The sequence below is a fragment of the Elephas maximus genome, chromosome 13, assembly GCF_024166365.1.
Source record: "Elephas maximus indicus isolate mEleMax1 chromosome 13, mEleMax1 primary haplotype, whole genome shotgun sequence".
Taxonomy (NCBI): domain Eukaryota; kingdom Metazoa; phylum Chordata; class Mammalia; order Proboscidea; family Elephantidae; genus Elephas; species Elephas maximus.
The window spans coordinates 48,097,449-48,120,231 of record NC_064831.1 but is presented as its reverse complement, the minus strand read 5'-3'; the positions used below and the strand labels follow the sequence as shown (position 1 = coordinate 48,120,231).

Genomic DNA, 22,783 nt, shown 5'->3' with positions numbered 1-22,783 from the left:
TCAGGCTCTTACATTGTCCAGGTCCAGTCCATTCCACTCAAACATCCGCCTGCCAAGAAAGAAGCTCCAGGATGCATCAGGATCACACGTAGCTGCGGCCACTGGAGAGCAGCGTCCTCTTATGTCCTGGGCACTGTAGCCATCTGGCCTCCCAGTGCAGTTAAAAAACAATCAGGAAATGGTTGTTCTCTGACAGGACTCTTCATCTTGTCTACATTACATGGCTCTTTGTCACTGCTTGCCCCTAAAACGTGTTTTCTCTTCCTTCAGCAAGGTAGAGGTGGAAGGAGGTGCTCCCCATAAAGCAGCTCGAACTGTCCTGGTCCCTCATTCTCCCTTCTCATTTCACGCAGTCCCAGAAGCTCCAGCTGACCGTCCTTCATGACGGAATTGTCCAACGGCCTGCACCCTGTCCAGCTCTCAGAGGAGCCCAGAGGGGAGAAGCGGGCTCCAGGGAGGGCTGGCAGATCCCCTGAGGGTCACGGCACAGAGCTGCAGGAGGGCTGCCCTCTGCAGGCCCTCTGGTGGCTTGCCGGCCTCTGGTTCCAGGTCAGGATGGAGCAGAGCCTCCGTCAGTCCTGCCAGCTGAGCTAACTCCATGTGTCTCACTGCTAAGTCCTTTTCTCACTTTGTCATTGAAGCTCCCCCGAGGCGAGGGGGCAGAGCAAGGGCTGTAAAATATGTCACCAACCCCGGGGGAGGCAGGGGGAAGAGAGCTGTGAGTCTCAGCATTCTAAAAACTGAGGAGACAGGCTGTGGACATGGGGAGCGCTATCAGGGTTCTTAAAATCAGGAGTTCTCAGGTATGTGTGGGTGTGTGCCTGTGCACAGAAAATTAGCTGCAGCTTGGGGAGGGGGCTTGTTAAACATGCCTCGCTGGGGTCCCACTCTAGGAGATTCTCATGTAGTACATCTGGGATAGGGCCTAAGGAGCCCTGGTGGCGTAGCAGTTACGCGCTCAGCTGCTAACCAGAAAGGTTGACTGCTCCACAAGAGAAAGATGTGGCGGCCTGCTTCCATAAAGATGTACAGCCTTGGAAACCCTATGGGGCAGTTGTACTCTGTCCTATAGGGTTGCTGTGAGTCGGAACAACTCAGTGGCAGTGGGTTTGGTTTGGGTATGGGCCTGTGTTGTTAACAAGCTTCTGGAGTGATTCTGATAGAGGTGATCTGGGGACCTTACTCTAAGAACTGCTGTTGTAAGCCAAGAGAAGGGTGGGGATGGACACTTGTTCCTGGCTAATTCTAAGAGATTTCTGAAACAGCTGGCTGAGAGCCATGGGGAGCTAACTCTTATCCCATCTGTAGTGGTCAGGGACCTTGAGTTCCAGTAAGCTCCTCAGGCGATACCTATGCATGCTGAGCTTCTAGAGCTGCTGCCTGAGAGATGATGTGGACACCAGGGGGTGGAGGTGCCCCTGAACAGTAGGGCCAGTGCTGCCGAGCCAGTGGGCAGCAGAGAAGTATGGTGTCCTGTCTGTTGAGCCCCGGCTGCAGTGTTCTTTCTCCCGCTACATGCTGCCCTGCTCACACTGCTCCCAGACCCCTCACTGGCATTCCTTGATGCCCTGGCTCAGGGGCAGAACTTGTTTTATGGCAGATTTGGGTCTTCTCTGGTCCCCCGAGGAACAGGCTATTCACAGACTCTGGGCAGCAGATCATTGCTGAGACCGCAGAGAGGAGCCAGCCAGGCCAGCATGATTTTCCATTTTATCACGCACCCAGAGATGGCAGAACGCAGCGGTCACACTCCCAGACAACCACACGGCAGGTTTCTGATCCCGTAGCCCTACTACATTCTCTGACAACCTAGGAGATCTGAGTGGAGGAAAGTGTGGTTGGGGCCTGCCCAAGTGTGTGCACAGGCCAGGAAATACCAAGGGAGTAAGCTCGCTTCAAGCAGGAGTCACATGACGTCCGTGATGAGCAATCACAATGGGAGTTGCCCAAGGGCAGGAAAAACTCAGAGAGTGCCAAAGCTGAGCTGGTAATAGAGACTCAGAGCAGGACAGAGCTCATGAGGGAACAAGTAATGAGCGGTGCAGTCCCAAGTTTATTCTTACCTCTGTAAGAAGGACTGATGCAGACCCTGGCCGTCCGCTGATGTCCCAGCAAGGCTGTGTCCACTCAGGTGCCCTCGGTGCCCAGAGGAGCTGCCAGGAAAGCACTCGCAGCCTTGTGCAGGGCCACGGGGATTCCCAGCAGGAGCTAGGATGAGGCCTTTAGAGCAGGTCTCTCTGGTAAAGCCAGGTTACAAGAACTCTTTACCTTCTATGCACGGCTGTTTTAAAAAACAGTGTTTATTAATCCTGTCCTTTTCACATACATCCCTAAGTCTTGTCATTGTTTCCTGATGGAGGGGGTACGGCAACAGTAGAACTGGGAAAGAAGGGATAGGAAGAAGACTTTTCATTCACTCATTCACTCAGCAGTAATCAACAAGTGCTTTCTATGTGCCTGACCCTGTAGGCTACGTATGATGTTTGGTGAAGGGCAAAAGTGAAATCATTAAGAATCACTTCCGTGGGGAGACACAGCTGCTCAGCCAGTTCTGTCCGTTGTGAGGTGCAGTGGTGAAGGTGTGTCCAGGTGCTGTGTGAACAGAGGAAGGGGAGGGTGCCTTCAGCCTGAGGGAGTTAGGAGAAGCTACACAGGGGAGATGGCCTTAGAGAGTATAAGAAAAAGTTAAATGACTTTAAAGAAAAAATAGGAGCACATACTTAATTTTATAAGTAGAAAAAAGGCAGTTAAAGTGAGGTGAAGGGGAGTGGGGTAGAGATGAGACGTGGGGGAAAGGAGCATTGCAGCAGCCAGGCTTTGCTCGCCTGTGTCTCCTCCTGCCATGGTGGAAATACCCCTGGAGGGTACCCAGGGAGCGGAGGGAGGCAGGAAGGGCTGAGCTTCCTGTCACCACCCAGGCAGGTGACCCAGGTCCCCACTCATCAGGCCCTGCTGGCTCCCAAGAAGCAAGGACCTACTACTATTTAGCAGTGCTGCTGCCCGTAGTAACAGCTCCATAAATGTTGTTTCCCGAGAGAGTGGCAACCCTTGATCCAGGATCACGACCCAGAGAGCTCTGCAAGCCAGGAGGGGAGGTGGCCAGAGGAGGGTCTTGGGGGGAATACTTAACTAACACTTCCCAGTTCTTTTTATTCAGTTATATCTATTTCTTAACACTTTGCCCTGACGACGTGGGGGCTGTGGACGGTCTTGACTCAGGATTGTGTTTCTGAGGTGTTGCAGGTGATTTGTGATTATCTGTGGTAAGCTTTAGGTGTTCATTCCTGTTTATGAAATTTAAGGGAGAATGAAAAGGAACTTAGAATACCAAACCACGAGGGTCCTGGCCTGGGAAACTTCGTGGTTCTTATTGTGACACAGGAGACCAGATGTCCAGCAGAGTGGTTAGCAAGCAGAGCCCTCCAGAGGGTCTCCGTTCCCGGGGAGGGGCTGCACGAGAGCAGCCCTGGAGAACCAGCGCTCTGTGGGTGGAAGCATGGACTGTGCGAGGTCGGCTGTCACTGCTGCAGCCCTGGGGACTTAGCCCAGGAGCAAAGCCAGGGGCATCTGTGTAACCCCTGGCCAAGGGTAACGCCCAGGCTTGTCTCTGAGTGCTGAGGAGCCCTGGCCTTTTTGTACAATGTAGTGCAGACAGCTCATCCTTCGCCTTTAAGAAGCAGTGACTGCTCATGAGATGAGGGCTTTCTCTGCCCCACAGAGGAAGGCTGGGCTGTCAGTCATTAGGAATTTTTCCACACAAACCCCAAGACATCTTTTCACGGGTGATAAACTTGGCTTCCCAGGACTCTGACCATGGCTCAGGTGGGTTGCCTGGTCCTCTGGTTTCTGATACCACCTATTTCTGTTTTTCAGGGGAGAATTCGGTTTGCGAGAATACTCAGAAGTGAAGACTGTGACCGTAAAGATCCCCCAGAAGAACTCCTAAGAAGGCCAGGAAAGAAGAGGAGAGCCAGCCTGCACACCCCTCTCTCTGCTGTCCCTGTGGGGCTCCGCTCTCAGGAACACACAGCTGATACACAGTCCTTATTAAAGGGTTCAGTGATAACATGCAGCGAGGCAGGGCACTGCGTAACTAACAGAGCAGCTGGGCATGGCTTCATGGCGCTGAGGGATCACCCTCACGTTACCAAATTCGGGGAGAGGTGGGGCAGAGGCGGCTGTCGGGCACCTCCAGTGTCTCCGGAACCAGGGACTGAATTAGGAGCTGTGTTAGTTGACGCTTTTTGTTGCAAGTATCTTTCCTCTTGAGGAAAGGTGGCCTCTCCCTTGTCTTCATTTCCCCCTCCCAGCCTCCCTGCACTCATCCACCCCTCCCACTCCTCCAAGGAGATCTCAGCTGAGCTCATTTGGGGCAGATGTTTGGGCCAGGAATAATTTTCCAAGGTATTGCAGCCAAATTGCCATTTCGTGTCATCCATTTCTTCAAAGCAAAACATTGAAGTGGTTTTCGTTAGAGCCAGACCAGACTGGGGATGCCAGGAGCTGGTCCACTGCAGCAGATGCACTGAGGAATAAGATCCGGCCATACCCCTGATCCCGTCTGGTGTTCTTATACCCACAGGTAACTCGAGTGAAAGGTCAGGAAGGTGGAGACCCGGAGGATGTTGCGTGTGGTTCACTCACGGCCTCTGAGCTTGCTGCATCGGTGGTGGTTTCTGTGTGTGTGTGTTTACTTCTCTCGGTTTTTCTGGGTTAAGGTGAAGTGTGGATTGTTTTTCATAGATGGATGTGATCTTAAGCTCGTCATTAAAACCAACCAAAAAAAGTCTGAGTAGGCTTGAGAATTTGGAAGAAGAATGCTTTGAAGGCGTAATCAGTTTCCAGTAATGGCCGATTGTTCGTACTGAGTGGGTCCTTTCTGCTCTTGGGGCCTGCCGTCTCCTCTGCACCCCATCCTCCACTGACATCTGCTACTCCTAGTGTCATGGGTGTGACTTTGGCCTGTCCTGGGCCTAATGTGCCCTATACCCATTGGCAATAACCTTGGAAAATTGGGCCAAGCCTAGGGGTTTCCTTTTCCTTTGGCAGGGTTCCCCCGTGCCATGACGCCATGCTTCACAGAGCTGCTGTGCCAACCAGGGCTCATCCACCGTGGTCTTTGCCTGGCTTTGCCTCTTGGCACTCGGGCATCAGCCTCCGGGCGGGGGGGGGGGGCGGGCAGGAAGCAGGCTCCTCCCTTCCTCTCAGCCACAGGCCCCTGCTCCGCTCCTCAGTGAATTGCTGTGGGCAGTGGCTGCCTTCCCCCTTCCCTCTTTCCAGCTGCAGAATCCAGCTCAGTCTCTAACCTAGACGAAGATCAGTTATTTAAAAGTACTGAACATAACCTAGAATATGTGGAATATGGGCTATATATATGTATGGCCTCTGTATTTAACAGTTTTCTGCTTTCTAACCATTACCGGTTTTCTATTTATAACCCTTATCTATTCACAATGCTGTAAGGAAATCTGCACTTGGTGTTATTTACACACAACAGCGCATCCAGGAGCCAATGCCTCGATCGACGTGCATTTCTGAGTTCTTCCGTGTGAACATCACGTTCTCCTCCCATGGCCTGCATCCAAGTGAACCTACCCACTAACAAACTAGTTACCTTTGAACTGCAATATAGAATGTGAAAATGAAGATTTATTCCCTCTAATTTACTTAAAAAGAAACCTCTGTACTAGCAATAAAGCATTTATATTGTGTACTCCTGGGATTCTCTGGCTGCGATTTTAAGTCTGTGAGTCACACAAGTTCATTTGGGTCCTTCTCTCAGCTGCGGGTGTGCGGTTCTTCAGCCAGGTTGCTGACTCGTTACTGAGCGGAAGGCTGGGAGGGTGATTGATTTAGACTGCATTAAGATAAACAAGGCCCTCATCTCACACCATGTGAAAACTGGGAGTCCATATAGTTTTGTGTGGCAGATACATACGAGCATCTATTGAATATTTCCTGTGACAGTTGTCACTCAAAATAGCCTCCGTAAAAGCTAAAACGCAGAGGGTTTTGAGGGTCTTGCTACTTTGCAGCAAGAGTTGGGCACTGCTGATGGCATTTACAGGAGCTGTATTTTTATTTATCAAAGTGAAACGGAGTGAAAGGCAGCCAACCTGGTGCAGTGTAATTGCAGCTGTGAGAGAAAGCTGTAAAGGGTGCCTGTACCACCAGCTAGAGCTTGTTTTCTGTCTGGATTCTTAGAGTTGAGCTTTTGGGAAGTGGTTCCTGCCCTTTAGACTGGCATCCCCTCCACTTCCAGGTGCTGGAGTCTCCACCCAGGTTCTGGTCAAGTGATACAAACCTAAAACTGATGATTTGGCCATAGGGCAGATGCAATGTAGGGTCGAGACATACTGCTCTCTACTAGGATCCATTTCTGCCTGCTGATAGCTTGTCCTTCAAAGGAACAAATCGAGCGTGGGAGAATGCAGTCCTGGGGTACTGGCTCGGACTCTGAAATGTAGGTGAGGGGCTCCCCATGAACCTACCTCGTGTCAGTACGTTGAGCTGTCAAGAGGAAAACGAGAAAGATGGGCCTAGAAGAATCATTTAGAAGTACTCTGGAAAGATGCCCCTGTGGCACTTAGACATGGTGGGAATCAGGGTAAGACAGATACAGAACATTCCTCAAACCTGGTCCCTTTATGATCCCCACATACAGCCAAGTGAAGACAGCATTCATTACAAGTGTTAATGACCAACACCCAGAAAGACACCGTTTGTCTTTAGCCCTGCATGCTTACGGCCATTTTTTACCATTAAGCCCTAAGGCTTCCCTAGCACCTTTCTTCCAAAGCACCATGCGTTCATGTGGCAGAGCTCGCTTGTTCCTACACCATTTTGAAAACAAAGGATGTGAACTCTACAACGCAGGGACTGAAGAGCAGGAAGAAACGGTGAACCTACCAAGCTGGGTGGTGAACAGGAAGGCATCTAAGAAATGAGGACAGTCGAAGAGCTGAGAGAAGTCAGTGTGAGAGGTGGCTTGGGTCTGGGCTTGGGGAAGAGATGTAATTTCAGTAGGCAAAGGAGCAAGAAGAAGGCATGCCGGCTGGGTAAAAGAATTACCTGCAAAGGTGAGCCTGAACCTGGCATTCTTAAGAGAGAGGAGATGGGGCTGGCGAGAGCAGACAATGCATGCTGGCAAATAGGGGGAGTTTTGATTGAATTGGTAATATGGGGATCAGTTGCAGAGGGCCGAGAAGGTTAGCCAGAGGGGTCCATCGTGATGTAATAGAAGATAGGGAGTCACTGGTGGTTTCTGAGCCAGGGTGTGATGGAAGCAGTACTGGGAGTGTACTGGTCTGGACAGACTGAATGGAAGCAGCCAGAGACTGATTACGAGGCAAGTTTGACAAAATCCTGGCTGGACCTCCGGGGATGGAGAGGAAGGAAACAATTAAATGGAAAGATTACCAGAACAGGATGAGTGAATGTGAGAGAATGTAGAAGATAAATGAATATGTTTTCAAAGTTGGTGAGCAGGGAAATGGCAGTGCTACTAGCGCAGAAGTGGAAACCTGGAAGCAAGGTTTTAGGGAAAAACCTTGACTTCGGCCCTTGGGCATTTAAATTTTGGAGGTGATAAACAGACATCCAGATAGAAATCTCTGGCACACAATTGGAGATGGGGAATTGGAACTCACCTCAGGTGACGACTGTGGCATGAAAGTAAAAAGCAATGGCTCTATGTACAGAGAGAGCCAGAACTACAACAAAATTAAACCCATTGCCATGGAGTCACTTCTGACTCATAGTGACCTTATAGGACAGAATAGAACTGCCCCATAGGGTTTCCAAGGAGCAGTTGGTGGATTCAAACTGCCGATCATTTGGTTAGGAGCCAAATGCTTAACCACTGTTCCTCCACGGCCCACAAAATTAGGGCTGGGGAAAAGAACCCAGCAAAAGAAATGTAGTCAGAGAAGTAGGAGGAAACAAGCCAGGTGTTCACCACAGAATCCAGAGAAGTAGGAGGAAAGTGAGCCAGGTGTACACCACAGAATCCAGCAGTCCAGCTGCTTTCCTCTTTATTCTTCTCCAAATGCTACTCACTGTTTAACACCTATTCCAAGGCCAGTGTCCTCCTTGCCCACCTTGGCCTGCTAGTCCAGACTCTAATTTCTTCCACTTAATGTACTTACCAATTGTGAGCTCGCATCCTCTCCAGTGAGGTGCTGAGGTGGCAAGAGCTAGCATGGTGCCCAGTAGAGCAGTTGCCCTGTAATGCTGGCTTAGGCCTGGCGACTGGAACAGCCATTCCTGAGACTTCACCCACAAGCACAGTGAGACTCTGTGATGGACCAACCACGACTGACCAGGGAAAGGTCGGCTGCTGCTCATCAACCCCCTCTGCTAACAGTGCAAGTTCAAGTCTGACATCATCAGTCTTTACTTCATAAATTAACAGAACAGAACTCTGTAATGCAAAGGCCCTCACACCATCCTCATTCTCAGCTTCTTTGCTGTCACCCTTCTTGAGAACTACGTGAAGCCAGAATCCGGCTAAAAAATGCACGTGACACCAAGTCTTACTACTGTCTGTATGGGGCTGTGAAGTCTGATAAGAGGGGAGCCAACTCTGCATACCCAGTGACCCTAAGACACTAACTTCTTCCTTCCCTCTCCCTCGTTTCCCCCTACATGTGTTCATTACGCCCAGCCCCGCACAGGGGCTAGACACATAAAGCATAAATGTCCGTAAAAGCCCTTGGACATTTAAATTTTGGAGGTGATAAAGAGACATCCAGATAGAAATCTCTGGCACACAATTGGAGATGGGGAATTGGAACTCACCTCAGGTGATGACTGTGGCATGATGTGGCCACTCCCTTTGTGAAGCTCAGGGTCTAAAGTGACCTATGGCCAATAGTAGCTTTCTTTGCTGTCTCATTGTGAATTCTTGCCAGCAATGCACACCTAGTTAATGGAAGGGTACTGTAGTACCCTCCCCAGGTCCTCTTGAGTAGTAGCCTAGAGCAACAACTCTGAGGACTCCCACAGGGTGGCTGCTGGCAATGGAGTAGAGGAAAAGCACAGTGCATCAGAGGATCAGAAAAGTGACCAGAAGTCCCCTCTCTGAGTTCTTCTCTATCACTTACAAGTTATGTGTCTTTGGACAAGTCAGTTGACTTCCATGGGCCTCTGTTTCCCCCTCTGTTGAATCAAGATGACCATTCCTGCTCTGGCTACCCCACAGAGCTGTGAGGATTAAACAACGTCAGGGATGGTATATTTCTTCAATTGGTCTGAGACATCAAACTGTGCATACACAGCTCTAAACAACTCCAGAAATCGATTTTTAAATGACTCTTCGGAGCCCTGGTGGCTCAACGGTTAAGCACTTGGCTCCATGGGAGAAAGATGTAGCAGTCTGCTTCCATAGAGATTTACAGTCTTAAAAAACCCTGTGGGGTCACTGTGAGTTGGAAATGACTTGATGGCGGTGGGGTTTATTTGTTGCTTTGCTGTTCGTTCAGTAAGACATCCAAGTTCACAGTTCCTCCCTCAGCCTTGAGGCCATGATAGAGCCCTGACTACCTGTGATAGGGCTCCTGTGGATTTCCAATGTGGCCTCCTTTCTAGAGGCTGCACCTCATTGAATTCACCAAGCCAGCTCGGGGTAAGGGAGAGGCATGCAGCTCTCTTTTCCCCAGGCTTTGGTTCTGTCTATTCGCACGTTGCTCAGATACTCAGTCGTGTAAGTAGAAGACTCGAAGGCCCTGGCCAGGCTGGCTGAGCCACCCTGAGTTTCCTATGTGATGAGAGCATGGGAAAGTCCACTCCGAACGGCATGAGGCCCTCTTCTTACACATGTATGTTTTCTGACTCTCACTTGGTCATTGGCCAGATTAAAAGGCAGATCAGCTTGCCACTTTGCCTTTGATGTGAAACTGCTCGGATAATGTTTCCTCTGGCCATTTATCTTGTAGCAAGCAGGAACCTGAAACCTACAAGGCCCCTGCCCCTCGACTGCCAGAACGTGAGCGCCTCTTAATGGCTTTGAGGTCTTTGGCCTTGCTTCTTTGTTTCTCAAGAGCAGTCCCTGCCCTTCTTCTCATAAAATAGATGTTATCAAGTGGACTTGAGCTGGCTAATTTCTTTTACAACATGAATTCCCCAGTGTGTTTTCAGAGGTGTGCAGCAGGCTTCATGTTTTATATTCCAGGCGGGATCAAAAAGTACACTGACCGCCCTGCTTAGGGGCTCCTGAGCTTCATTAGTGGTGATGGGAAAATGCGGAAAGTAGATCCCGATGATGGTTGAACCACGTGATGAACATGGCTGAGGTCCCTGAATTGTACACGTGGAGAGCGTTGAAATGGCAAGTGATTTGGTACATATATATTCACCACAATAAGAAAGAAGTTGGGAAAAATGTTAATGAATATATACACTGAATACCATTTATGTAAAGTTTAAGAAGTGTAAAATAAAATACAGATGTTCTAGAAGAATAAAAATGCTTGGGAACTAACCCCAACCTGAAAAAAAAAAAGTTTACTGGCCTACCACTCCCAAGACCTGTCCAGCCCTCAACCTCTCTGCAGCCAAATGTGGAGATTCTGGGGTCTTTGGAAGACCTCTTATTCTGACTCCAGACATATGCATCTACTTTATGGAACGATGATGCAGCACCTTTTTCCAGTCCCCAACTCTGAGCGACAATTCTCAAGACACCCATGAGGGTGACTGAGGAGCCATGAGCAAGTGCCCCCAGAGCTGCTCCCAGTTGCCAGAGATTGGCAAACCCAGTGGGAGAGTCTGTTTGCTGAACAGCTGAAGTCTCAGTTTCTACTTCCAAAGTTAGGCTCATTAACAAACAACACAGGATTCATATAGAATTGAATAAAATCCAGATGCCACTTGTGAATACAACTAGCTCATGCTCCCTGGAGGCCCTGAGGGAGGTGTGAAGCCCAGAAACACTCTCAGAGCCCACGACAAGGTCCACGCCCAGCTCTGAACTGCGTGCTAAAAGAAACTCTGTGCCCTACTAAGGGGAGGTGGGAACAGGGCTTGTCAGGCGAAGGCTGGGGAAACGGGTGTTTGTGCGGAGTGCAAGGAGGTATCTGCCTATCTGATGTCTGTTGTTAGGTGCCACTGAGTTGGTTCCAACTCACAGTGACCCCTATCTACAACAGAATGAAACACTGCCTGGTCCTGCACCATCCTCATGATTGTTGCTATGCTCGAGCCCCTCGTTGCAGCCACTGTGTCAATCCATCTCAATTCATCCACCTATCTGATGTCTGGTCTCTTAAATTCTGATCTGACAAGCTCTCGTTCCAGAAGGGGAAGCCTGTCAGTAACATGAAGAGCTTCTCCAATGGGGCAAAGGAGCAGAGTACCAAAGTGCTCCACACTCAGGAGCTGTGTGCCTTTTCAAAACGAGCTACCACCCAGGCCCTCAGTTTCCTCGCCTGTAAAATGGGGCAATAGAATTACTTTCCTCACACAGTTGTCATGATGGTGGAATGAGAAAATGCGTGTTAAGCGCTTAACCCTTTTTTTAAGTGGCTTGGCCCATTTTAAGAGTTCAAAAAGTGGTAGCAATTAGTAAAAGCAAATAGATAGGTATCTACTAAAGCTAAGGAGCCCTGGTGGCGCAGTGGTTAAGAGCTACCTATGGCTGCTAAACAAAAGGTCGGCAGTTTAAATCCACCAGATAAACCCTATGGGGCAGTTCTTCTCTATCCTAAGGTTTGCTATGAGTCGAAATCGACTCCACGGTAATAGGTTTACGGGTTTACTAAACTTAAAGTCCCCAAAAGGTTGTAAATCTTACTTGGGGTTGGTCTAAGCACATCTCATAGCTTTGGTTTCTTAGGAAGAAGCCAAGCAGGAGGAAACCTGCATCGAGGTGGGCCTAGACAGTGGGATTGGAATCTGTAACTTTGGTGAATGCTGGGAGGTTGGAAGGATAATGACCATTTAAAAACACGTCTGTGCCCAGTCAGTTCTACTTCACCTGCCGAGTCACCAAGGTCCAGAGGCTTTATTAACACAGATGTTTCCCAGGATCCCATTTGTTTAAAAGAACAGGCAGCAAGAAGGGGCTGGGAGCAGTGGTGGGGCAGTGGTAGAGTTCTCACTCCCATGCGGGAGAACCAGACTCGATGCCAGGCAGCGCCCTCATGTGCATCCATCACTGTCTGTCAGTGGAGGTTTGTATGTTGCTACAATGCCAAACAGGTTTCAATGGAGCTTCCAGACTAAGATTATGAAGAAAGGCCTAGCAAACTATTTCCAAAAATCATCCAGTGAAAACCTTATAGATCACAGTGGTCTGATCCAGCTGTGCATGAGGTCACCATGAGTCGGGGGGCTGACTCAACGGCAGCTAACAACAGCAAGAGGCTGCAAAGTTTAAATTGGTGAGGGAGGCAAACGCTAACTTAGAAGGGGGTTTGGCCACCTTGTGCTGAATCAGTGTTAGCTGCGTTGAGGTTATTATTATATTATTTTTGCCGTTATCATTGAAAAGCAAAGATGTCACCTTGAAGACTAAGGTGCACCTGACCTAAGCCGTGGGGTTTTCAGTCGCCTCCTATGCATGTGAAAGCTGGATGATGAATAAAGAAGACTGAAGACAAATTGACACCTTCGAATTGTGGTGTTGGAGAAGAATATTGAATATACCATAGGCTGCCAAAAGAATAAACAAATCTGTCTTGGAAGAAGTACAACCAGAATGTTCCTTACAAGCAAGGATGGAGAGACTGTGTGTCACATATCTTGGACACATTGTCACAGGAATAAGTCCCTGGAGAAGGACATCATGCTTGGTAAATTAGGGGGTCAGCGAAACAGAGGAAGACCTTCGATGAGGTGGATTGATACAGTGGCTACAACAATGAGCTCAAGCATAACAATGATTGTGAGCATGGCATAGGACTGGGCAGGTTTCGTTCTGTTGTACATAGGGTCAGAACTGACTTGATGGCACCTAACAACAACAACATTGTCACCAGGCTTAAATAACTTGGTGGCTTTTTTCCTATGGGGAAAAAGTCACCGGTCTGGTTTGAATGTTTAAATGGAACCACAACAGAGAGCCTCAGAGGGTGGTAGTGACACCTGGAAGGGTTGCATTCTGAAAAGCATCTCCTCTCCTCAAAGCTACAGAGTAGGGTGCTGTGAGCTCCTGGGCCTTTCAGAAGATCAGGCACTGCTGTGGCCCAGATGCTGAAAACAGGAATCTTCTCCCAAGTTGGAGCCTAAGTCAAACTGGCTAAGCCTAAAGGATAGCACCACCACCTGTCTGTCAGTTTGTCATACTGTGGTGACTTGCATGTTGCTGTGATGCTGGAAGCTATGCCACTGGTATTTCACATACCAGCAGGGTCAACCATGGTGGACAGGTCCATATTCATGTCCATTCCAAAGACAGGGAACCCAAGAGAATGTAGAAATTAACAAACAATATCATTAATATTACATGCAAGTAAAATTTTGTTGAAGATAATTCAAAAATGGTTGTAGCAATACATCAACAGGGAACTGCCAGAAATTCAAGCTGGATTCAGAAGAGGAGGTGGAATGAGAGAAGTCATTGCTGATGTCAGATGGATCTTGGCTGAAAGCAGAAAATACCAGAAAGATGTTTACCTGTGTTTAATTGACTATGCAAAGGCATTTGACTGTGTGGATCATAACAAATTATGGATAGCATTGTGAAGAATGGGAATTCCAGAACACTTAATTGTGCTCATGTGGAACTTGTACATAGACCAAGAGACATTTTTTCCAACAGAACAAGGGGATACCATGTGGTATAAAATCAGGAAAGGTATGCATCAGGGTTTATCCTTTCACCATACTTATCCAATCTATATGCTGAGCAAATAATCTGAGAAATTGGACTATATGAAGAAGAAAGCACCATCAGGAATGGAGAAAGACTCATTAACAACCTGCGTTATGCAGATGACACAGTCTTGCTTGCTGAAAGTGAAGAGGACTTGAAATACTTATGGATAAAGATCAAAGACCACAGCCTTCCCTATGGATTATACCTCAACATAAGGAAAACAAAAATCTGCACAACTGGACCAATAAGCAATGTCCTGATAAACAGAGAAAAGGTTGAAGTAGTCAAGAATTTCATTTTACTTGTATCCACAATCAACTTCCATGGAAAAGGCAGTCAAGAAATCAAATGGCGTAGATAAAATACTCAGGAATAAATCTTACCAGAGATGTAAAAGACGTATACAAAGAAAACTACAAGACACTACCGAAAGAAACCAAAAGAGACCTACATAAGTGGAAAAACATACCTTGCTCATGGATAGGAAGACTTGACATTGTAAAAATGTCTATTCTACCAAAAGCGATCTATAGATACAACACAATTCTGATCCAAATTCCAACAACATTTTTTAATGAGATGGAGAAACAAATCACCAACTTGATATGAAAGGGAAAGAGGCCCCAGATAAGCAAAGCATTACTGAAAAAGAAGAACGAGGTGGGAAACCTCACTCTACCTGATTTTAGAACCTATTATACCACCACAGTAGTCAAAACAGCCTGGTACTGGTACAACAACAGATACATGGACCAATGGAACAGAATTGAGAATCCAAACATAAATCCAACCACATTTGAGCAGCTGATATTTGACAAAGGCCCAAAGTCAGTCAAATGGGGGAAAAAACAGTCTTTTTCACAAATGGTGCTGGCATAACTGGATGTCCATCTGCAAAAAAATGAAACAAGACCCATACCTCACTCCATGCACAAAAACTAACTCAAAATGGATCAAAGACCTAAATATAAAATCTAAAACAATAAAGATCATGGAAGAAAAAATAGGGACAATGCTAGGAGCCCTAATACATGGCATAAACAGTATCCGAAACATTACTAACAATGCAGAACAGAAACGAGATAACTGGGAACTCCTAAAAATCAAACATCTATGCTCATCCAAAGTCTTCACCAAAAGAGTAAAAAGATTACCTACAGACTGGGAACAAGTTTTTAGCTATGACATTTCCGATCAGCGTCTGATCTCTAAAATCTACATGATACTGCAAAAACTCAACTACAAAAAGACAAATAACCCAATTAAAAAATGGGCAAAGGATCTATATGATTCTGTTAAAACTCAACCACAAAAAGACAAACAACCCAATCAAAAAGTAGGCAAAGGATATGAACATGCACTTCACTAAAGAAGATATTCAGGCAGCGAACAGATACATGAGAAAATGCTCTCGATCATTAGCCATTAGAGAAATGCAAATTAAAACTACGATGAGATTCCATCTCACTCCAATAAGGCTGGCATTAATCCAAAAAACACAAAATAATAAGTGTTGGAGAAGCTGCGGAGAGATTGGAACTCTTATACACTGCTGGTGGGAATGTGAAATGGTACAACAACTTCGGAAATCTATCTGGCGTTTTCTTAAAAAGCTAGAAATAGAACTACCATACAACCCAGAAATCCCACTCCTCGGAATGTACCCTAGAGAAATAAGAGCCTTTACACGAACAGATATATGCACACCCATGTTTATTGCAGCCCTGTTTACAATAGCAAAAAGCTGGAAGCAACCAAGGTGTCCATCAATGGATGAATGGTTAAATAAATTATGGTATATTCACACAATGGAATACTACGCATCGATAAAGAACAGTGATGTATCTGTGAAACATTTCACAACGTGGAGGAACCTGGAAGGCATTATGCTGAGTGAAATTAGATGCAAAAGGACAAATATTGTATAAGATCACTATTATAAGATCTTGAGAAATAGTATAAACTGAGAAGAACACATACTTTTGTGGTTGCGAGGTGGGGAGGGAGGGAGGGCAGGAGAGGGTTATTTACTGATTAGTTAGTAGATAAGAACTACTTTAGGTGAAGGGAAGGACAATACTCAATACATGGAAGGTCAGCTCAACTGGACTGGACCAAAAACAAAGAAGTTTCCAGAATAAACTGAATGCTTCAAAGGTCAGTGGAGCAAGGGCAGGGGTTTGGGGACTGTAGCTTCAGGGGACTTCTAAGTCAATTGGCAAAATAATTCTATTATGAAAACATTCTGTACCCCACTTTTAAGTGTGGCATCTGGGGTCTTAAATGCTAACAAGCAGCCATCTAACATGCATCAGTTGGTCTCAACCCACCTGGATCAAAGGAGAATGAAGATCACCAAGGTCACACAATAACTGTGAGCCCAAGAGACAGAAAGGGCCACATGAACCAGAGACTTACATCATCCTGAGACCAGAAGAACTAGATGGTGTCTGGCCACAACTGATGACTGCCCTGACAGGGAGCACAACAGAGAACCCCTAGAGGGCAGGAGAATAGTGGGATGCAGACCCCAAATTCTCATAAAAAGACTAGACTTAATGGTCTGACTGAGACTAGAAGAATTCCTGTGGTCATGGTCCCCAAACCTTCTGTTGGCCCAGGACAGGAACCATTCCCGAAGACAACTCATCAGACATGGAAGGGACTGGACAATGGGTTGGAGAGAGATGCTGATGAAGAGTGAGCTACTTGTATCAGGTGGACACTTGAGACTGTGTTGGCATCTCCTGTCTGGAGGGGAGATGGGAGGGTAGAGAGGGTTAGAAACTGGCAAAACCGTCATGAAAGGAGAGACTGGAAGGAGGGAGCGGGCTGACTCATTAGGGGGAGATTAAGTGGGAGTATGGAGTAAAGTGTATATAAGCTTATATGTGACAGACTGATTTGATTGTAAACTTTCATTTAAAGGACAATAAAAATTATTTTTTAAAAGGGCAAAGAATATGAACAGACACTTCACTGAAGAAGACATTCGGGTGGCTAACAGATACGTGAGGAAATACTCTTGATCATTAGCCATTAGAGAAATGCAAATCAAAACTATAATGAGATTCCATCTCACTCCAACAAAGCTGGCATTAATTCAGAAAACACAAAATAATAAATGTTGGAGAGGTTGTGGAGAGACTGGAACACTTACACACTGCTGGTGGGAATGTAAAATGATAGAACCACTTTGGAAATTGATTTGGCGCTTCCTTAAAAAACTAGAAATAGAAATACCATACAATCCAGCAATCCTACTCCTTGGACTATATCCTAGAGAAATAAGAGCCTTTACAAGAACTGATATATGCACACCCATGTTCATTGCAGCACTGTTTATGATAGAAAAAAGCTGGAAGCAACCAAGGTGCCCATCAACAGATGAATGGATAAATAAATTATGGCATATTCACACAATGAAGTACTATGCATCAATAAGGAACAATGATGAATCCATGAAACAGTTCATAATATGGAGGAATCTGGAAGGCATTATGCTGAGTAAAATTAGTCAGTTGCAAAAGGACAAATATTGTATGAGACCACTATTATAAGAACACAAAAAATAGTTTACACAGAGAAGAAAATATTCTTTGATGGTTATGAGAGTGGGGAGGGAGAGAGGGAGAGAGATTTTCATTAATTAGATAGTAGATAAGAAATATTTTAGGTGAAGGGAAAGATAACACACAATACAGGAGAGGTCAGCACAACTGGACTAAACCAAAAGCAAAGAAGTTTCTTGAATAAACTGAATGTTTCAAAGGCCAGTGTAGCAGCGGCGGGGGTTTGGAGACCATGGTTTCAGGGGACATCTAAGTCAGTAGGCATAATAAAATCTATTAAGAAAATATTCTGCATTCCACTTTGGAGAGTGGCATCTGGGGTCAAAAAAAAAAATTCTCTCTCTCAGTTACCACCACTGACTGCTCTGACAGGGATCATAACAGAGGGTCCTGGACAGAGCAGGAGAAAAATGTAGAATAAAATTCAAATTCACACGCACACAAAAGACCAGGCTTGCTGATCTGACAGAGACTGGAGAAACTCTGAGAGTATGGCCCCCAGACACCCTTTTAACTCAGTACTGAAGCCACTTCTGAGGTTCACCCTTCGGCCAAAGATTAGACAGGTCTATAGGGCCGACGATAACACACTGAGGGACGTGGTTCATAGTTCAATCATGTAGACGAGACTAATGGGCATTCCAGCCTCAAAGCAAAGACGAGAAGGCAGGAATGGACAGGAAAACTGAACAAATGGAAACAGGAAAACTGGGGTGAAGAAAGGGAGACCGTTGACACATCGCAGGGTTGGCAACCAATATCACAAAACAATCTGTGTATTAACTGTTTAATGAGAAACTGATTTGCTCTGTAAAGTTTGACCTAAATCACAATTCAAAAAAATTAAAAAAAAACAAGAGAAATCAAATGACGTATTGCACTGGGCAAACCTGCTGCAAAAGACCTCTTTAATGTGTTAAAAAGCAAAGATGTCACTTTGAGCACTAAGGTGCGCCTGACCCAAGCCATGGTGTTTTCAGTCACTTCACGTGCATGTGAAAGCTGGACAATGAACAAGGAAGACAGAAGAGGAATTGACGCCTTTGAATTGTGGTCTTGGTGAAGAATATTGAATATACCATGGACTGCCAAAAGAACGAACAAATCTGTCTTGGAAGAAGTGCAGCCAGAATGCTCCTTAGAAGCGAGGATGGCGAGACTACATGTAACATACATGGGACATGTTGTCAGGAGGGACCAGGCCCTGGAGAAGGACATCATGCTTGGTAAAGTAGAGGGTCAGCAAAAAAGAGATCCTCAACAAGGTGAATTGGCACAGTGGCTGCAATAATGGGCTCAAGCATAACAATGATTGTGAAGATGGTGTGGGTACTGGCAGTATTTCATTCTGTTGTACATAGGGTCACTATGAGTCAGAACTAACTCCATGGCACCTTACAACAACAGCAAGTGGACAGCAGACAGCAAAACTGAAAAAAAAAGGAAAAAAAAAAACCAACATAGTCTTCTGTTGCCTGTTTGTTCTGTTCTGTTCCCAGAAGAAACTGTTATTCTTGAAAACTAGTTATAAGGCTTGCCCACAAGACAATCTGATAACCTTAAAAAACCTAGAAAAATAAACCCAATGTGGAAACCCGCTCAATCCTGAGAGCTCAACTTGGGGCGTGATGACCCAGGATTCTGATTTGGCTTTTCTTTTTTCTTTCAAAGATAACAAATAAATTAATGCACAAAGCCACATACATATTAGAAACACTTGTCCGTTTTTTCCACTTACCCTCAGCGATATCAGGAATTCTTTTCAGGAAATTGAACCACAGTTTTAGTCTTGTCTATTCAACACATTGTTCAGAAATGTTTTGGTAACCTTTATAGCCCTACTCCAGGAGAGAGGTTCCCATACGCCCAATTAAATTCTTTCCTGTTTTGAAGGTCATCGAGACTTTGGAAGATATGCTTACTTACACAGGTTTGAGTCATGCATCTGCGTCCTCAGCGGAGGAGGGAGGAAGGTACAGAGCTGGTGAAGAAAAAGTGCTTCACAGAACCACCAGGCTGGGTCTCCTGTGCTCCCTCAGAGGAAAGGGGAGACCATGGGTTGCTTGGCCTTGGTTGCCCACTGGGGAGGTGTTATGGATTGAATGCAATCCTTCTAAAATGTTTGTCAACTTGGCTAGGCCATGATTCACCATTTTGTGATCTGATGTGATTATCCTATGTGTTATAAATCCTAACCTCTGTGATGTTAATGGAGCCCTAGTGGCTCCGTGTTTAAGAGCTACAGCTGCCAACCAAAAGGTCAGCAGTTTGAATCCACCAGCCACTCCTTGGAAAGCCTATGGGGAACTTCTACTCTGTCCTATAGGGTCGCTATGAGTTGGAATCGACTCGGTGGCAACAGGTTTGGTGTTAATGAGGCAGAATTTGAGGCAGTTATGTTAATGAGGCAGGACTTAATCTACAGAATTAGGTTGTGTCTTGAGCCAATCTCTTTTGAGATACAGAAGAGAGAATAGAGCAGAGGAGAGGGACCTCATACCACCAAGAAAGAAGCGCCAGGAGCGGAGCACATCGTTTAGACCTGGGGTCCCTGCACTGAGAAACTCCTAGACCCCAGGGAAGACTGATGGCAAGGACCTTCCCCCAGAGCTGACATAGAGAGAATGTCTTCTCCTGGAGCTGGCACCATGAATTTGGACTTCCAGCCTCATAGACTGTGAGAGAATAAATCTCTGTTTGTTAAAGCCATCCACTTGTGGTATTCCTGTGACAGCAGCACTAGATGACTAAGACAGGAGGGATCTCTGATGAGTGGGGACTCAGCCTGCTGGGGTGGATGCCCAGGGTATGAACAGACCTGGGCAGAGAGGAGGGCAGAAAGCTACATGGACAAGCTGTGCAAAACCCTGATGTAGGTGAGTTTGTCTTCAATACCCAACTTGCCAGACATGGCCCTCCCATCCCTATCAAAACTTGCTCATGAAAAGACTTCACAAACTCACATACACTCAAAGGTATATGACTGATTAGATATACAGTATTGTCTCTCTCAGGGACACTTGTGTTTTAGCAGGAGAGAAGTCCTCTATCAATGTTCCTCCTTCCAGCTGGTACAGAGGAATCTTCAACGGAATGAAAAATAGAGTCGCCTCTTGACCATCCCTCTCTCAGATGCCTGCCTCACTTTCCTCCCTCCGCAGAAGCAGAAATCACTAGAGACCAGGTGTGTCTGTGCTGAATACAGCTTCCCATGCTGGTCTTCTCCAAATCCAACAGGTAATTTTCCCACCTTCACCTTTTGTTTGGTTTCATTTTCTTTTAGCGAACCCCACACGATTCTTCTGTCTTCTGATCAGACGTGAAGTTGCCATTGAATGGCCTCCTCTGCCACTCACCAACCCTGAAATATGGAAACCATACTTGTGGTGCTCTGAGTTACAAAAATTCCATTGATACCAGGAACTGCTTTCTAACGCTTATCATTTAAAACATGAACAGAAAAAGAAAGATTTAGACCAGGATCATGCAAAATAATAATTTCAAGGTTTAATGGGGACCTTGGAGATCATTCCATCTAGGACCCTCATGTTACAGATGTAGAGACTAAGCTAAAAAGAGAACCAGCTTTCCCATGGTAAGCCTTTAAACCCAGGCCTTCTGACTCAAGTCCAATGGTTTTTCTCTTCTGCCTCCAGGGAGAGAATTTGGGGAAAACTGCTATACTGCTGAATCTCCCATTTTAGTTTACAGGAGTAAAACATAGTCGTTAATTGCATATGTTTCCAGAAAAGTCCGTGCTGTGTCTTTTGATAGAGCACATTAGCCCGTTAGTACCCACTAAACACATCATCACTCAGCTCACCAGATCAGCTTAGAGAAAGAATGGTTTGGAGGGCACGGAGCCAAAGACAGGAAAAGCCTTTCTTATGTAGAGACGTAAAGTTGAGAGAGAAAGATACTGAGGCTGCAGTGGGGTGAGGATAAGGAGAACTGTAGTTTGGAGGTCTGGATTGGAAACCAGATTTTACTTGCTGCTGTTTCTAAGCAACTGTGTGATTTGCCCAAGTCACCACCCACCTCTGAGCTCAGTTTTTGTTACCTGTACAACAGGGGTCCTGATTGGGGAGAAAAGAGTCAAGCCTTTGCCATGGAGTCCGACTCATAGTGACCCTATAGGACAGCGTAGAACTGCTCCATAGGGTTCCCAAGGCGTGGCTGGTGAATTCGAACTGCTGACCTTTTGGTTAGCAGCCGTAGCTCTTAACCACTGTGCCACCAGGGCTCCACTGGGGAGGGAAAAGTAGTGGTTCTTAAATCAGGCATCAATCGCTTTGCAGAATTTGTTAAAAATAGCTGCCCCATTTTCACTGCTGGATGTACTGATTTATTTGAATAGGATAGGACCTGGAAATCTGTATTTGTTGTTGTTCATTTTATTTTTTTTTTTAATAAATAGACTTTATTTTTCACAGCAGTTTTAGGTTTACAGAAAAATTAAGCAGCAAGTATGAAGTGTTTCATGTACTATTCCCCCACTCCCCCCTCAGCTGCCCTCTGCCCACAGTTTTCCTTATTATTAACACAGTGCATTGTGGTGGTACTTTTGTTACAGTCGATGAACCAACACTGATACATTGTTGTTGTTAGGTGCGGGTGAGTTGGTCCCAACTCATAACGATCCTGTGTACAACAGAACAACACTGCCCAGTTCTGTGCCATCCTCATGATCGTTGCTATGTTTGAGCCCATTGTTGCAGCCACTGTGTCAGTCCATCTCGTTGAGCTTCTTCGTCTTTTTCACTGACCCTCTACTTTACCAAGCATGAGGACTGATCCCTCCTGATAACATGTCCAAGTATGTGAGGCAAAGCCTTGGTATCCTTGCTTCTAAGGAGCATTCTGGCTATACTTCTTCCAAGACAGATCTGTTTGTTCTTCTGGCAGTCCATGATATATTCAATATTCTTCACCAATACCATAATTCAAAGGCATCAGTTCTTCTTTGGTCTTCCTTATTCATTGTCTAGCTGTTGCATGCATATGAGGCGATTGAAAACACCATGGCTTGGGTCAGGCACACCTTAGTCCTCAAAATGACATCTTTGCTTTTTAAAACACTTTAAAGAAGTCTTTTGCAGCAGATTTGGCCAAGGCAATGCATCTTTTGATTTCTTGACTGCTGCTTCCATGGATGTTGATTGTGGATCCAAGTAAAACGAAATCTTTGACAAATTCAAAATTGTCACTGTTTATTATGATGTTGCTTATTGGTCCAGTTATGAGGATTTTTATTACCATTAAGTGAAGTCCATGGCTTACATTAGGGATTGCTGTTTGTGTTTTACAGTCCGATGGGTTTTGACAAGCACGTAATGTCATGTATCCACCATTACAGTGTCATACAGAATAGTTTCACTGTCCTAAGCAAAATAAA

At 45.9% G+C, this 22,783-nt stretch overlaps 1 protein-coding gene across 1 annotated transcript in view; it reads left to right on the top strand.

The window, feature by feature from the left end:
* The window catches only part of ALDH1A2 (aldehyde dehydrogenase 1 family member A2), a 94,353-nt gene extending 88,638 nt beyond the window's left edge, over window positions 1–5,715 (top strand). Inside the window, exon 13 of the mRNA XM_049905685.1 lies at window positions 3,874–5,715. Within this exon, the coding sequence (XP_049761642.1) occupies window positions 3,874–3,946 (73 nt within the window). The 3' untranslated portion in view covers window positions 3,947–5,715. The remainder of the gene's footprint in view (window positions 1–3,873) is intronic.
* Window positions 5,716–22,783: the final 17,068 nt, after the last annotated feature.